The sequence below is a fragment of the Denticeps clupeoides genome, chromosome 11 (genome assembly GCF_900700375.1).
Source record: "Denticeps clupeoides chromosome 11, fDenClu1.1, whole genome shotgun sequence".
NCBI classification, from domain to species: domain Eukaryota; kingdom Metazoa; phylum Chordata; class Actinopteri; order Clupeiformes; family Denticipitidae; genus Denticeps; species Denticeps clupeoides.
Genome location: NC_041717.1, coordinates 1,087,670 through 1,104,439, shown reverse-complemented (window position 1 = coordinate 1,104,439; position 16,770 = coordinate 1,087,670). Strand labels below are relative to the sequence as shown.

Here is a 16,770-nt window from a genome sequence, read left to right as displayed (position 1 = left end):
ACCTGAGACTTTGAGGTTCTCAGTTATTCCTTGGACCAGTTTTTTCTTTGTAATTATCACTGCATATGAAGATTATTACACAAGACTGCTGAAATGTTAGAGATACTCTGACAATGAGCAAATTATGATGCTAGATGACAGTTGCTCATTCAGATGTTCTAAATGGCAATGTGTGTGTGCATGTGTGATTAAATTGATTAATTGTCACATGACACACCACAGCCAGCACCCAGTGCATACAATGAAATGTATCCTCTACCTTTCACCCATCCCCTGAGGCACCTAGAGACCAGTGTGTCGTGACGGTACCTTGGTACCTTTCAATTTATGGTCCACTTCATTAACCCGCTCGACCAGCACAACCATGATGGATTGGCAGCTCCCTGAAATGTGCATATTCCTGGTTTAGGCACAAGCATTCAGTGGTTATTTTTGCACCCTTAGCAGCTTAGCCTGACTGAGACCAATTAATAAATTCCATGCATAAAGACAATTTACATACGCAGATGTTTAATAGAATGTTACAAATTGTCAGCAGCAGACAAGAATATTTCCAATATTTCCAAACTGTATTTGAACAGAAAAAAATAATTATATAATATACAGTATATAACAAAGAGAGATCTTTGTGTATTAAACTAATTCTCTGCTTCCACCTGGTGGACAAAATGAACTAAGCAGTCAAACATGAAATATTATAATCACAGCATGAAAATAAATCAAACTGTGTATAAAATAGCATAACTGCTCCAATAACAAGGAATATATTGCTTCAATAACAGACTTATGGAAAGCCTTTATATGGAGACACCTTTTTTTCTTGTGTGTGATGCTTTTTATGATACAATCTACAAAATGTAATCCCCTACTAACATTGTTAAATTATAATATAGAAATATAAAAAATTACAATTATAAAAAGATGTTCTGGTTATTACACTGGCATTTTGTGATACATGCAATTGCTTCTTGCTTTCTGTATAAAAATTTTAATCGTATCTCCAAATGCTTCCTATTAAAAGCAATGTGAAATTTCACCTCAAAGTTAATTATAATTGCACTTGAATAAAGCTAGCACTGATATATCGTTTTCTATCTGCAATTGTAGTTATATACTTCTCTTATAATGCTAATTGTTGCCAAAAAAAACAAAACATAAACGACTCAATTCCTGAGTTCACAAAAAGGACAGTGCAACTTCAGCAGAACTAAGCTCTGGATTTGACTTGAAATACATGTTCAAAATGCAGGGTGTAGTGTCTCTTAGAGACGGAGGATTCAGAAGTTTTGTGTTGGACCTAGCAGATCCTGTGTCCCTTCATGCAGTCCTCATAGCATTCTTTGTCTTTGTCTTTAGAAACTGGTGTGGTCATTAGAACTTTAATGTATTTCCTGTAGCCCCATTTTATATTTCCCTCAGCACTTGACTGCCCAAGAAATGTTCTTCCACTAGGGGTTGATTGCAGATGTGATCAGTCACTTTGTGTCGTCTTTGCAAGAGCTTAAACTTCGGCTTTTGGTTCAGCGTCTGGAAGAAAGGGGCTCTATCTCCAGCATCACATCTCTTGAGTTTGCGCCTTTGTTGAGCTCCACAACTCTGGGAACCACCGATGACCAGCGATCTACAGGAAGGATTTTGAGCATTTTCTGAGTAACCATCTACATGTTTCATAATTCAAGACATTTGTCATATTGTATAAATACACACATTAACATACTGCTTGTTGCATCAGTTTTTCTACCCAGACTTTGGCAAACCAAGTTTCTACACAACCTGGAAGTGTCCAATGATGCCAATGTTTCCATTTGTGAATCAAGTCTTTTTTCTAATATGAAACAACAGCAGCCAACTTCACTGTAACTTTAGTTCAGAACATGTAGATTTCAAGTGATCCTAATGCCAGTGTAGATCACACAAATGTATAATATATGTGTGTGCATACAATTCAGTAGATTTCATCACAATGACTAATAATACAAATGATTTTAAAAAATTCAAATAATAGATTCTGACCTCTCCTCAGGCCACGGACAGTCTGATGAAGGCCATGGTTCTCTTTGACCTCTTTCTGACCAGGGTCCTCATGAATGATTCCCAAATTCTGATTCCAGTGGGACCAGTTGACTTCATCCACCCTAAACAACGAGGGACGTCTGTTCACTCACTGCAAAGGAAGTAGTGTAGAGTGGACTGGAGGCAGAAAGTCACACATACCTGAAACACCATCGCTTGTCCGGTAAACCCTCACGGTTCCTGCCGACGGTCACCATCTCACCAACACGAAAGGACTTCCGTAAACACACTGGAAAAACTCGCTCCGTGTCCAGGATGGTTTTAGCCCACTGACCCATTCAAAAGAGAAGTTTGTCAAAAGTATTCATGAAAAGCGGAAGGAGGTTTGTTGCTAAATTCAATACTGGCTAATACCTTGGGAAACTGAAAAGCTAAAAAACTATAACAAAACATATCAGGTAAAATTGATGACAAATAAAAACAAGACTAAATATGCTTTATAAAATATAAACTATAGTATTTTTTTGTTAATTCAGTTTGTACAGGAGGTTTCATACCAGCAATCTATATATCAAAAATTTGTACTCTACAGTCGTGGCCAAAGCTTTTGAAAATGACACTAATACTGGTTTTCAAAGTAGCTGCTTCTGTTTTTATTATAGAAATTTGGATATACTCCAGAATGTGATCAGATGATTTTCAAAGTCCCGCTTTGCCATGAAAATGAATTTGATCCCCCCAAAAACATTTCTACTGCATTTCAGCCCTGCCACAAAAGGTCAGCAACTTCTCCCAACCATCCAAAAACAGTTTGGTGAAGAACAATGCCTATTCCAGCATGATGGAGCGTTGTGCCATAAGGCAAAAGGGATAAAAATTTCAGCATTTTGTTCCTCTGAGACACTTTTTTAAGTCCATGGCCAGGAAACTCCATGGCCTGTAATCCAATTGAGAACTTGTTGTCAATCCTCAAGAGGCAGGTGGACACACAAAAACCCACAAATTCTGACAAGGAATGGGTTGCCATCAGTCAGGATTTGGCCTAGAAGTTGATTGAGATCTTGGAAATAAACTTGATGTAAATGTCAATAAAAGCCTTTGGAATAAAATGCTTGTAATTATAATTCAATACAGAAGTATAACTATAGAAACACCTGACAAAAGAAAAACACTGAAGCAGCAAACGTTTGTAGTATTTGTGCCATTCCCAAAATGTTTAGTCAAGACGGTATTGTAGGAGGTGTGCTTTTATATGCAATTTTTGTAGGCACGTCCAAGCTCTTAATGCTCAAACAGGGTCCAATGACAATGCTTTGAATGCAACATTTAACATTGGTAGCCTTTTAAAAACACATCTTGCTTGCAAACACTTAGACCGAATTGCACAAAAATTTGGATCTCGCCTCCAGGAGACTCCCTTGATGCATTCAAACTTTAATTTCGTCTTTTTAGTCTTTTTTATCCCACTTTTTTTTGGCATCCTTCTTCTACCACTGAATACCATTCATTTTGGCTCTGATTTTGCTCTGTTTACCTGCTCACACATGGTTCAACAAAGACCCAACCAGACACACTCCCTGAACCAGTAAATGAGGTCGTTTCGAGCCCCCACTTATTTTTCCAGTAGTTTTGGCATTCCAGTAGTTTTTGCATTTGGCATTTGGCTGCACTTTTCAGCATTTGCTCCATTGAACTTGCATGAACCCTAGCACCCACCTACATAATCATTACAAACACCATCCTTCAACACAAACCAGCCACTTTATTAGGAATGCCTGGTCCCGTGGCCACTTTATTAGCAACATTGCTCCTGCGGCCACTGTGGTGAGGGACATCAGGAATTTCATCAGGAATTTTGGGTTCTACAGGGTGGGCCATTTATATGGATACACCTTAATAAAATGGGAATGGTTGGTGACATTGAACACATTTTATAAGTGGTCAGAAACTTGTTAAAACCAAGCACACCATTGTTTTTCTTGTGAAATTACCAATAAATTTGATGTGTCACATGACCCTCTTCCTATTGAAAAAACAAAAGTTGGATCCAAGATGACCGACTTTAAAATGGCCACTATGGTCACCACCCATCTTGAAAAGTTTGCCCCCTCACATATACTAATGTGCCACAAACAGGACGTTAATATCACCAATTATTCCCATTTCATTAAGGTGTATCCATATAAATGGCCCACCCTGTAGTTAAACACTGGTGTGGGATCAGTTCTCTGGATCGGCTGATATCCAAACTCCAGGTTCTGGTTTTGGTATGCACAGATCTGAGCATACTTAATATCTTGATGCCAAAAAGCAAAAGAGGAAACAAACCAGTACATTTAGAAATATAATTTGACTGCTGTTTGTGCAGAACTATAGACTATTTAAAATGGTGTCTTGGAGTTTTATGATGTTCTAACCTGCAGCTTCCAGATCTTCTTGCTCTCCTTAGACACGTGGTTCACTGTCTGTCCCATAAGAGCAATCAGCATGTTGAGCAAGAGCACAAAAGACAGAATGATGTAGGTGACCAGCAGGATAAGGAAGACAACAGGGTACTGTGCGTTCTGAATCATTTCCAAGTTGCCCATGCCGATGGTCAGCTGGAAAAGGTTCAACATGAGCACACTGAAGGCGTTGTCATCACGGCACTTTGGGTACGTGGGACAGCTGCTCAACACAGTGCAATTATCATCAGGCTGTGGGCACATGTTCAGGAGTGACACCAGAGCTGAGAAAAAAAGGAGAGACATGGTGGAGCAGGTGAGTTATTTCTGATATCAAATATCAAAGCTGAGATTTAGGAAAGTCTGCTGTACCTGAGGCATACCCGATCATAAACAGCACGTACACCAGCAGGAACCGAAAGAGGTCTTTCAGGAGAATCTGGGGACAAGAGTGAAAGAAACACTGTTCATTTCAACAGCTTGTATGTAGCACAGAATTGTACATTTCATTAGAATGTGTGTTCTTGTTAATATGTTGAGACCAATCTCTTAAAAAAGGAAAAGCCATTTTAACTGAACATTAAAGTTTACCTTCTCAATCATGATGCTGTAGGTCCCAGTGAGCTTGAGACCTCTGGTGAAGTAGAGCGTGTTCATCCAGCCCAAGACCAGAGCAATGACCATCACCGACACATAAGCTTTTATTCCAGACAAGTACAGAGCTGCACTCACCAACACTAACACCGAATAGATGAAACTAGACAAAAGGAGAACCGTATAAAAGATAAAAAATGCAAAGTTAACTCATCAGCACACACAAGAGCCCATACCTGATAATTTTATACTTAACATTTCACACTTTTGCACTTAATAGTGTAAAGATTAACCTACAAGTTGTGCTGTGAGGCGGTGTCTAGTTTCTCTTAAGGACGTGAAGTGTATGGGGAGGAGGCATATGGCAAGGAAGGCCATAGAATAAATTAGAAATTCCAATTAAACATTTGCCCAAGGAAGTGTGGGATGAGGTAGATAAAAAATCAGAGTGAGCTCAGGGTTCTTACTAAAGCAGCTGAAACGATCCATCAATAAATAACGAGTTGACCCCTGGACACTTCTTCTGAAAGAGGTCCTTAATCTAAAAAGAGTGAAAGAGATTTGTTGTGCAGACATTTAAAAAGGCAGAGACAGGAGCAGACAGAGAAAAATGACATACTCTAGAATACCAATCCAGACAGAATGTTTTCTTTTCTGTGCTTCAAACTTGCCACGTTAATTATTATGTATTAATAAAATAATAAAACAGGAACAGAATTGGGAACTCCTGCTCTAGTATAATAAGGTGCAGGAGGTTTCTTCACACTTACGTTGGTGATGAAAAAGACGACTCCAGATGCAAGTATGATGATCTCTCCAGCCAGACGCAGCTTATCTGTGTTCGTACTATAAGGGAATGGGGGCTGAAAAAAGGAATGACATTGGGAATGACATACATCACATTGTTTTTAGATTAATTTATTTTCTATTAACTTTAGGGCTATTCTTAATTCATTATTTTGTTAATATGGATGTGTGCTTGGGCCACTGTCTTCAGCTTCAGATGTCTGAAATTTGACATGCTTCACCATAGGCAGGGTTCTTTTGGTGATATTGTTTTGCGCCAAATATATATTTTCAAATTTTAGCCAAAAACGGTCATATTGTAAAACATTTACCCACATGCTCTTTGCTAATTTTAGCTGGCCATGGACATTTTCTTTGTTAGGGTTTGTCCCATAGTCCAGACATATGGAGAATATGGGATTAGGGTCAAATCTTTACACAAAGAGTACAAAAATTCCTGCATCTTTTTATTACATTTTGCTGTTTGTCTCCTCGCAAATTCTCTGGCCAGTTTTTTTTTTATCAGTATTGGAGGGACGTCAAAATCTTCGCAATATCACTGTGGCTCCATATTGGCACCATTATTGGCACCAGTCTTCACTGTGTTTTATGGAATGTCCAATTTTTGTGCCCTTCACCTGATGTCCTAGTAAATTTTTCCAGGACAACTCAAATTTATTTGAGGTTAATCAGAGTTTGTTTAATTGATCACAGGGGTGAACCTCAGAAGACTGAATGCTGTAATAAACTTAAAAAGGTCCTTCAACAATGCTCACACTGCAATCTGAATATTGATTGCAGGTGAAGCACCTATATGTGCTTAGACATAAAAATTGAGTGGCACTGAGTGTTCACCAAGACACTTCCTAAGTTTTAAAATCTGTAAAGAAATCAAAAAAGGCCTATAAATGTAAATAAAAGAAAAGAATTAAATATAGTATAGTAATGGTTGTGCACCTAAACATGGAATAGTGTTGTGAAACCACATTAAAATTGAAGTTTGCCCTTTAACTGACATAATTGGATTAAGACAAACCTTGTGGCACAGCCTGCAGACATCAGATATGTGAATGACATCAATATCAAACCCAATATCAATATTATATCTCTAGAAATTATTTTTCAAATGGTTCTTGCTACATACTACTCAACTATTAATGCATGATGATTTAGCACATGTACTATTCACAACAAAGGGAACCAATGTAATGTATGAGATCTGAAAAATAGAAAAGCTCTAAACAGAAATAGCAACATACATTTCCTTCTGATGGCTGGTAGAAGGCCACCAGAGTGAAGATGATCATGGTCAGCAAATAGGAAATGGCACTGATGTAGAACGTGGCAGCAGCAAACTTCTGCCACTTGGCTCTGAGAAGCTCATTGATTGGCTCCACTGCCAGCATCTCATGGCGGTTCTGTGAGAAAGAGGAAACAGGGAATAAAGAACCCGTTACCCTAATACAACATGGCTGTCTCAATCCATGTGGACAAGGGTGATATCAACACCAACTTCTTTCCCCAACCTGTCTCAATCACCAAGTTGGAATGCTTCTTGAAAGTGAAAGTAAAAGTGAAGTGATTGTCATTGTGATACACAACCCAGCACACTGTGCACACACTGTGTCCTCTGCTTTTAACCCATCACCCTTGGTGAGCAGTTAGCAGTCATGACAGGCGCCTAGGGAGCAGTGTGTGGGGACGGTGCTTTGCTCAGTGGCACTTCAGTGGCACCTTGGCAGATCGGGATTTGAACCGGCTACCTTCTGATTACGGGCCACCACTGCCCCTTACTTATGCCGTTCACATATTTTTTTTTTCTCAGTTGGTCAAAAGCTCAATTCATCATTAAGAGAAAATGATTTGGTCTTGCCCATCATGAATTCTGCACTAGCAAGGCTCTATAGTGCAACCAATTTGGATATATTCATTTTCCTAAAAGGGCGCGTTCTGCAGTCAGACAGAGAGAGGTGAGTAGCCTGGATCCGTCAGATAGAGAGAGTGGATGTGTCAGGTTTGACGGCAGCTGTGCTCAACACCGGTGGCCAATCCTGACGGCGCATAAATGCCGGATATTTCCGCCCCTTCCAGGTCTCCGGCATTTTCGTGAACTTCATTTGGCAACAGTGTGTATGTTTGTAATTTGAGTTCTGCCAATCGCCACACACCTACGAGTTAGTTTATGTTCTTTATTTAAGTTTAATTGTTTTCGGCCACCGCGCCATTGTTTATTTGTATTTATTTATTGTTTGTTATAATAAAACCCCATTCCCAGCATGTCAGACCTCTGCGCTTCCTTCCCCCGTAAGTCCGTAGTCGTGACAGAATGCCGGAGAGGTAAAAGCGCAGAGGTAGAAAGCAGAGGAGAAAAAGCAGCGCGAAGGACGCAGCCCGGCGCGGCAAACGCGGACACCAGGGGAGAGACGCGACACCCGTTCTGGTGGAGCATTTTGTCCCCGAGAAGCCATGTTACGCGGCGCCGCGTGATGACGTCACCCCCGGGAAACTCCGCAAAACCCGGAAGCGACAACGTCGGCGGGTGAGTTGGCGGAGCGAGGACGTTGGCGTCGGCAGCAGCGAGGAAGTGACGTGGGCAGCGAGCGCAGAGGATGCGACCCCCACAATCTTCGCCATGTCGAGCCAAAACTCTGCGCTCTGCTGGCAAGGCTCCCCGTGGACTGGGATGACACGGACGACGACGAAAGCACGGGAGACGAGAGTTGGGCTCCGCCCATCGCACCCATCCATGATCGTCGCAAGGTTCGTGGGAACCCACGTCACTTCCAGGGGGGTGAGAAGTGACAACGGCGGCGTCCCTCCAGCGAGGAGGTGGGCAGGCTCCAGCCCGAATGGCCAGAGTACTGCCCATGGGAGTTGATCGCACCCTGGGTCCAGGATGTCCGCAGGGTGGACGACCCTCGGAGTCACCGGTGGGAGGACACTGATGACGAAAGCGGCGATGACGTGTCCCAGCGCGCGTCCGAGATTGTCGCGACATCCATGAAGACCCGCGTGACTTCCGAGGGTACGAGGTTGACACGGACTACGACGAGGATGACAGCCCGAGGGACCGGGTCCTCCAAGGGGAGGATACAGCAGGGCAGGAGCCCTGTGGTTGTCAGGCGTGGCGGCCCCGGTCCCTCGGGCTGTCATCCTCGTCGTAGTCCGTGTCGACCTCGTCGTAGTCCGTGTCACCAGATGGCGACACAGGCATGGGCCCCCGGGTAGGCATGAGGACCAGAGGGCCTGCTTGTCCCAACGGATGCAGAAGGGGCTAGCCGGATGGTCTAGCAATGCCCCCCCCTTGGCACCAGGGCCGTGCAGCGAGAGGGGCTGCATAGTCCCAGAAGGCACCAGCCTGGGGTGCCAGGGAACAGTCGCCGGAGGCTCCGGAACAATCTCCCTGCGCGGTGCAGGGGGTGACACAAGATGTGCCATAGGGGACGTGCGGAGACTGGGCCCGCACGTACCCAGATGGATCGGCACTGATTTTTCTGTGCAGGTCCAAGGGTCCGGGCCACCACGCGGGACCATGCCGGGGAGCCAGGCCGAGGGTCCGGGGCCGCCACGCAGGACCACGCCGGGGAGCCAGGCCGAGGGACCAGGGCCGCCACGCCTGACCACGCCGGGGAGCCAGGCCGAGGGACCGGGGCCACCACGCCTGACCATGGCGGGGAGCCAGGCCAAGGGACCGGGGCCGCCACGCCTGACCACGGCGGGGAGCCAGTCCGAGGGACCGGGGCCGCCACGCCTGACCACGCCGGGGAGCCAGCCCAAGGGACCGGGGCCGCCACGCCTGACCACGGCGGGGAGCCGGTCCTCCAAGGGGAGGATACAGAAGGGCAGGAGCCCTGTGGTTGCCGCCGTCCGCCCCGCCGCCTCCAATGATTGTATTGTTGGGGCTCCGAGGACGTAGCCCTTGGAGGGGGGGCTCTGTCAGGATTGACTGCAGCTGTGCTAATCACCGGTGGCCAATCCTGACGGCGCATATAACCCCTAGATTTCTGCCCCTTCGAAAGGGACGACATTTTTGTGGATGTTAGAGCACGTATGTGAATGTGTTTTTGAGTTCTGGCAATCGCCACACGCCTGCGGGCTCGTTTATGTTCTTTCATTTAGTTAAACTGTTTTCGGCCACCGAGCCGCGTTTGTGTTTGTTTATTGTTTGTTATAATAAAACCCCATTCCCAGCATGTCAGACCTCTGCGCTTCCTTCCCCCGTAAGTCCATAGTCGTGACAGGATGTAGCCAGCTTAGAGCTTTAATCAGAATTTAGAAGCCCAAGTAGAGCGTTTAAAAAGCCCAAACCAGACATTATTGTGCCGATGCATGTTGCAGAACCTGAGTGTACCAACATGCTTCATGCACGTTACACGTTACACTATTTTTCATGGTCACCTCAAACTTTCATAACTGCCAGAACGTAGTCATCAGCACCCATTTTAGCACTAATCAAAACACATCACCTGACTGCTCATTTACTGCACAAACCTGAGTAAAATTCTAGAAAAAGCACAATGCATCTATAAAACACATTACATGCAGCAATAAATTTACTGGCCCAGTGCCTCCTCTCCACACTGCCTTTCGGCAGCAGGTAGCAACAAACAGATCAGCAGGTAGCAACAAACAGATCATGAGGTCGAGATGACAACCAGGTTCAATCCCTTAAATTTAAAAGACAATAGAAACAACTCAGTCATACAATCTAGTTATTGGTAACAGAGGACATGTGTGTTGTCTCCAACAATGTAAATGCTTTCAGCAATAATAGTTTCTCCAGTAAAACTTTCATGAACACTAGCTCTACAAAGTGAAAGTGAAGTGATTGTCATTGTGAAACACTGCAGCACAGCACACAAAACCCAACAAAATGGGTTAAAAGGAGAGGACCAAACACCCTGAGCCATGACAGGCACCCGGGGAGCAGTGTGTGGGGACGGTACTTTGCTCAGTGGCACCTTGGTGGTTCGAGATTCAAACCCACAACCTTCCAATTACAGGTCCACTTCCTTACCTGCTAGGCCACCACTGCAAAGGCTTCTTCTTTTAAACACAACCACTTGACACATAATTAATGTGACAGTTAAACAAGACAGTTGCTGTAAATTGTTAAATTAATTATTTGCACTAATAGCTTGTATGTGTTGAGCGACACCTTGGTGGACATCAGTGCAGGGACGTGTGAACAAACAGAGTATTAATGTTGTCTTCACAGTAGCTGGGTACAAAAGTCACTAAGACGATAACTATGTCCACATATTAGCTCAGTCTTTAGCCATGCTATACACACACAAAACATACCTCATTACGACTGTTGTAAACCAGGATCTCAAGGACAGATGCTTCCTCACCACATGTGTCCAGGGAGGAGAGGTCGTAAAGGGAGGAGTAGACAGGGCCATATGCCCAGTCCTTAAACTTGCGTGAGAGATGGCGCGCTTCCTCATCTTTTATTTCTCTCCTAATGATGTGCTGGAACACCTACAGGACAGGGACAAAGCAGCAAAGTGGCTGAAATCTGTACAAAACAAGGCCCTTAAATCAAACATCTGCTCTCAAAATCACAGACAAATCTAATAAAAGTTTAGGTTTTTAGGTTAGTTTTTTTAACAAAAAGTTTATTGAAAATCAATTTCTATTGCCTAAACATTTCAGTTTCCAGACATCTTTGAGTGTCGTTTTGTTCTTTACTTTCCATACACGTGTAGTTTTGTATCAAATTGAACAAACTCATGACCTGTCATGAGTTTATGAATTCATTTCAAATATAAATAATCACCTTCTTTCATTGGCTGCTCCCAGCAGAGGACACTTGGTCCACACTTGGGACCAAGGCCAAGACATACACTATCACATGAGTGTGCAAACTTGTAAGCTCAGGGGCCACATTGACTTAAAATTTGTCAGATGAGCCAGGTCAGCACCAGTATCCCTACCACATGCCTTATTGTTCTGTAGACTCTTAACTACATCAAGGACCTCTTGTGGACCAAGGACCACTGTTGATCGGTTTTCTCTGGCTTTTGTTAAAGTCCCAGACACTCATTTCACTTCACTTTGACACAGTGTCAATTTATCACACAGTCCCCCTGTTAGACACAGACAGTGTTAAATTCACCCTAGTTAGGCTGTCCTAGTTAGGGTACCAGGCCACTGTAGCACCAATATACAATCATAACCACATATTTCAGTATCGGTCGTACAATGCCACCGTCTGCCGCTGCTTGTTTGTTCTCTCTGAGACACGGAATCAAGCACACAGACTACTTTACTTTACTTTACTTTACTTTATTTGGCAGACGCTTTTATCCAAAGCGACTTACAATGGGAGACTACTGGCAGACTCCAGTGAAGAGACCAGCAGATAAATCCTGGTTCCTGACAACTGCTAAACGAGGATTCAGCATGAAACGAACCAGAGGGTCACCACAGCCACCACCACTGTTACAACTAAAGCTTCAGGGATCTTCAAATGGACCAGTAACACCATAATGGACATGTAATGTAGACCATGACGCTGGACTACATTCTGGACTTCTCCAACCTTACAACTGTAGGACTTATTATTATTTTTTCGTTCTTTCTTTCCTATTGTACAAATCATCACAAACCCTGCACTGACACCATTTGCAGGTTCACTCTACCCTGGAAGGGGGTCCCTCTCTGTATCACTCCTTCCCAAGGTTTCTTCCTTTCTTTTTTTCTCTCTCCAAGAGTTTTTTTTGTGGAGTTTTTCCTTGTGTGCAGAAGGATCAAGTGTGGGGGGTGTCAACTGTAAGGCTTGTCAAAGCCCATTGAGATGTACTGTATGTAATTTTTGGCTATATAAGAAATAAATGTTGTTGTTGTTTTCACATCACAGTTGAATAGCTCACAATGATGTTGCTCTCGGGAACCACTTGAAACCATCAATATTTGCTGGCAAGGTTTTTTTTAGAATTTATCATTCTTTTGACTTCCTTCAAGAAATCATTTAGATGGTTATTTTGCAGTTTCCTTGCAAGAGCATTTGACCTCAGAGTGTCTTCATTCCTTTTAATATACGTAAGTCAAATTTAAAATTGGCATTCGTTGGTGACCTGTCTCAACCCAATCCTTAAAAGTCCCTCAAGCCTCAGAATGAAGCTTTTCCACATATTCATTCCACTCTGGTTTAGCTTTAAACCTCTTAGTCTTACACAGGGACCTGCTTGAGCCAAGAAGGAACTCAACATTATGCTCATACAGAGAGCACAACTTAGCCCCATGTTGAGGATTTTGGCAATTAATGTCATAACTGGCAGCTGCCTCTTTTTTTAGCAAGGTCCACAGCAGTGTTCACAGACATAACAGGTACATAACCCTAATTTACCATAAACAATAGAGGTACCCGGTCAGTAGATGCAAATGATCATAATTAATATACAGAGAGTAAGGGAGAGGCATGCATGTTGCCAAATCCCACAAGTGGAAATTCATCCAGGTAATGAGAGACAAATCTGGGAATATTTTCGCCACACTCATTAAGCACCTTGAGACAGTCGTTGATGTTGTTAACAACTTTTGAGGACCATTGTGTTTGACTTCGTACACATCTCAAACAACCTCTTAAACTCCTCAATCCATTCAGATGAGAAATTGTTTGAGGCCAGTAAGACAACCTAGTCCTGAGTCAGAGTTCTAATCTTGACTACAATAAAGTTCAACAACTCATCCTCCACTACCACTTTGACATCTGCTGTTTTATAGACAGAATTAGCGGACAGAATTTTAGCAGCAAGCTTGCATTTGCTTGAATGCTACAAAGTTAAATTCAATATTTTGATCATTGCACTGAACAGAAATCTACAGCAAGCAACACTAAACCGGAATCTGAAACAGAGTAGCTAACAAGGATGTGATACTGGATACTAGAGAGCCTGTATACTTGTATGTATGTATACTTAATATGACAGTGATAGTACTAAGTATACAGTATATTTTACCTGAATTTGGTAATAATGGCATCTTGCACTGTTTAAAGTGTTTAACTTATCATGAAGACATCTTATGATGCAAACATTAGTTTTTGCTGTGTATAAAGGGGCAGTGGTGGCCTAGCAGTTAAGGAAGCGGCCCTGTAATCAGAAGGATGCCGGTTCGAATCCCGGTCTGCCAAGGTGCCACTGAGGTGCCACTGAGCAAAGCACCGTCCCCACACATTGCTCCCCGGGCGCCTGTCATGGCTGCCCACTGCTCACTCAGGTTGATGGGTTAAATGCAGAGGACAAATTTCACTGTGTGCACTGTGTGCTGTGCTGCTGTGTATCACACGTGACAATCACTTCACTTTAAAAATTGTCTGGCAATGAAGTTCTGAAGCAGTGATGATAACTTACTGAATAAAAATAAAACATATTGATCATGTCTCCCTCTCATTGTTAAGTTTTGTCAAACATTTCTTATATGTTAATTTTGGAAAAAAAAATGTGATGCTATTATATTCTATATATATTCTATATATTCTGTTTCTATAGTTTGTAATGGCTTATCAGTACAGAGTTAATTTTACTTATAACCTCACATAGTAATAATATTAAATAAATAGAACTGGTTACTAATTTAGCTAATATATGCACATATATCCACATTAAGTTCACACAAACTCCCTGACCTTTCCCTCACCCCAATTTTCCCCAGCTTGGCAGCCATCATGAGGGGTGACATGCCATCATAGTTGTGCACCATCTCCAAGTTGCAATCAGGGTAGAGCTTCACACTCTGAATGAGCAGCAGGTCATACATCTTTGTGACAAATCGGGTGTTGTCACGCGTGTTGTCAGCGATGTGCACAAGAGCATGCAACACAGTGTTGCCTCGTGAGTCCTGGCGCCGCAGGTCAGCTGTCTTGTGTGGGTTTTCTGTTAAGTACCGCACCATGTCTGGTTGGTTGGTGCATGCTGCGAGGGACAGAGGCAACTCACCTGAACAGATATAAAAAGAGGGAACAAAGAAAAATTCAAACTGAGCACAGCAGGAACAACACAAAAGGAACAGTGGAACAGAATACAAGTCCAGGAGTCCAAAACATCCAAAATGTGTAGGGAAGTAAAGCCCACTCAAGCGACACACATTCAAATAAAATGTGCAATGCCATTTGCTGCTGTGTATCACATGTGACAATCACTTCACTTTCTTCATTTGATCATAAACATTAAGTTTCTGTAAGTTTTACAAAAATTTACATGCTAATCAATAAAAATGCATTAGCATGTATATCCATGTTTTAAGCTATTCCCTTCTTGAGTCCCTCAGACTGCTGCAAATTCTTTCAGTGCTTTTTGAGCATTTTGGGGAATTCTTGCATACATAGAGTGGTGGGGAAGTGGTGGCCTAGCGGTTAAGGAAGCGGCCCTGTAATCAGAAGGTTGCCGGTTCGAGTCCCGATCCGCCAAGGTGCCACTGAGGTGCCACTGAGCAAAGCACCGTCCCCACACACTGCTCCCCAGGTGCCTGTCATGGCTGCCCACTGCTCACTCAGGGTGATGGGTTAAATGCAGAGGACAAATTTCACTGTGTGCATCGTGTGCTGTGTATCACATGTGACAATCACTTCACTTTATAGAGTGAATACTTTTAAGGAGAATACTTATGTACATGTGATTTCTCTTTTTTTTTTTTTACTTTTAATAAATTTGCCAAAACCTCAAGTAAACTTTTTTTCATGTTGTCATTATAGGGTGTGGTGTGCAGAATTCAGACAGAAAAATGCATTTAATCAATTTTGGAATAAGGCTGTAACATAACAAAATGTGGAAAAAGTGATGTATACAGTGCATCTGGAAAGTGCCCCTCACATTGTTCCTCAGAAGCATTTGTAATATGTCATTCCTGACTGGCTGCCAATTGTGACTCACTTTTAGCTCTTTTCACTCTCAGAAGAAGCTTACTCCAACCCTGGCAGATGCATTGCAGAAAAGACTGGCTTAACAAGGCTATAGAGTTTACTGCCCTCATTTCTGATGAGAAAGACGAGGATGATAATGAGTCCCTCATACCCCATGCACAGGTTGTAAAGCCCATGAGGCCAGTGGACGAGTGCAGCAGCAGTGATTGGTTTACAGGTAGAACCGCCAGTATAGATCTGCTTACAGTATAGATATAGACTGCTTCTATTCTTGCAATTACGAAGTTAAACAAGAACGACATGCTACACATTGATGGCTTACGAGTCACATGATATTTTAAATAATCTTCTTTGCCATTTTGATGATTGGTGTGTATTAGAGGTGGGAATCTTCACTGGTCTCACGATTCGATTCGATTACGATTATCAGTGCCTCAATATCGATGCATTGCGATGCAACCATGAAATACGACCTTCGCTTGCCCCTGACTTCGAGAATTGCCTGACCCCCTTGAAACCACGAAAGAACCCCGACTGGAACTTCCTGGCCACGACCTCTGCCTGCCTGATCCTTTGGTTAAGACGTGAATCCATGCTCCCCTACCTTCCTGCCGACCAATACGTCCTCCCGTCCAGTCCACGCTCCCGGACCATCCTGAAACCCGCTGTCTTCCGGTTCTCCTCTGCCCTGGTACTTCCCACAGATCCCGAACTCACTCCCCGCTGCACAGCAGCGCGTCCACTGCTTCCTCCCCATCCTCATTCCCCGACAGTCTATCCCTCACCGACCAAACGCGTCCAGTGTCCTCTCCCGGTATGACAGTTTGTCCCCCCGCCCATAGTATGTCTGCAAGTGCGTCACCGGATTCCCCTTGTGACAAAAACATGTCTAAAAACCCTCATTCCACAAGTCTGACCACCCTATTAGAACCCTTATTCAGAGCGACTTACAATCAGTAGTTACAGGGACAGTCCCCCCTGGAGCAACTTAGGGTTAAGTGTCTTGCTCAGGGACACAATGGTAGTAAGTGGGAAGTGGGAAAACATGCAGGTGAATATGAATCG

General features: G+C 43.3%; 1 protein-coding gene across 1 annotated transcript in view; it reads right to left on the bottom strand.

Moving 5' to 3' along the window:
• Positions 1 to 1,284: 1,284 nt before the first annotated feature.
• LOC114799230 (transient receptor potential cation channel subfamily V member 4-like) overlaps positions 1,285 to 16,770 on the bottom strand; it is a 29,218-nt gene continuing 13,732 nt past the window's right edge. The window contains exons 8-18 of the mRNA XM_028995691.1: positions 14,484 to 14,782; positions 11,142 to 11,321; positions 7,097 to 7,255; positions 5,822 to 5,914; positions 5,519 to 5,592; positions 5,049 to 5,214; positions 4,830 to 4,896; positions 4,431 to 4,741; positions 2,215 to 2,342; positions 2,014 to 2,135; positions 1,285 to 1,621 (exon numbers count right to left, since the gene is read on the bottom strand). Coding sequence (XP_028851524.1) covers positions 1,521 to 1,621; positions 2,014 to 2,135; positions 2,215 to 2,342; positions 4,431 to 4,741; positions 4,830 to 4,896; positions 5,049 to 5,214; positions 5,519 to 5,592; positions 5,822 to 5,914; positions 7,097 to 7,255; positions 11,142 to 11,321; positions 14,484 to 14,782 — 1,700 coding nt within the window. The 3' untranslated portion in view covers positions 1,285 to 1,520. The remainder of the gene's footprint in view (positions 1,622 to 2,013; positions 2,136 to 2,214; positions 2,343 to 4,430; positions 4,742 to 4,829; positions 4,897 to 5,048; positions 5,215 to 5,518; positions 5,593 to 5,821; positions 5,915 to 7,096; positions 7,256 to 11,141; positions 11,322 to 14,483; positions 14,783 to 16,770) is intronic.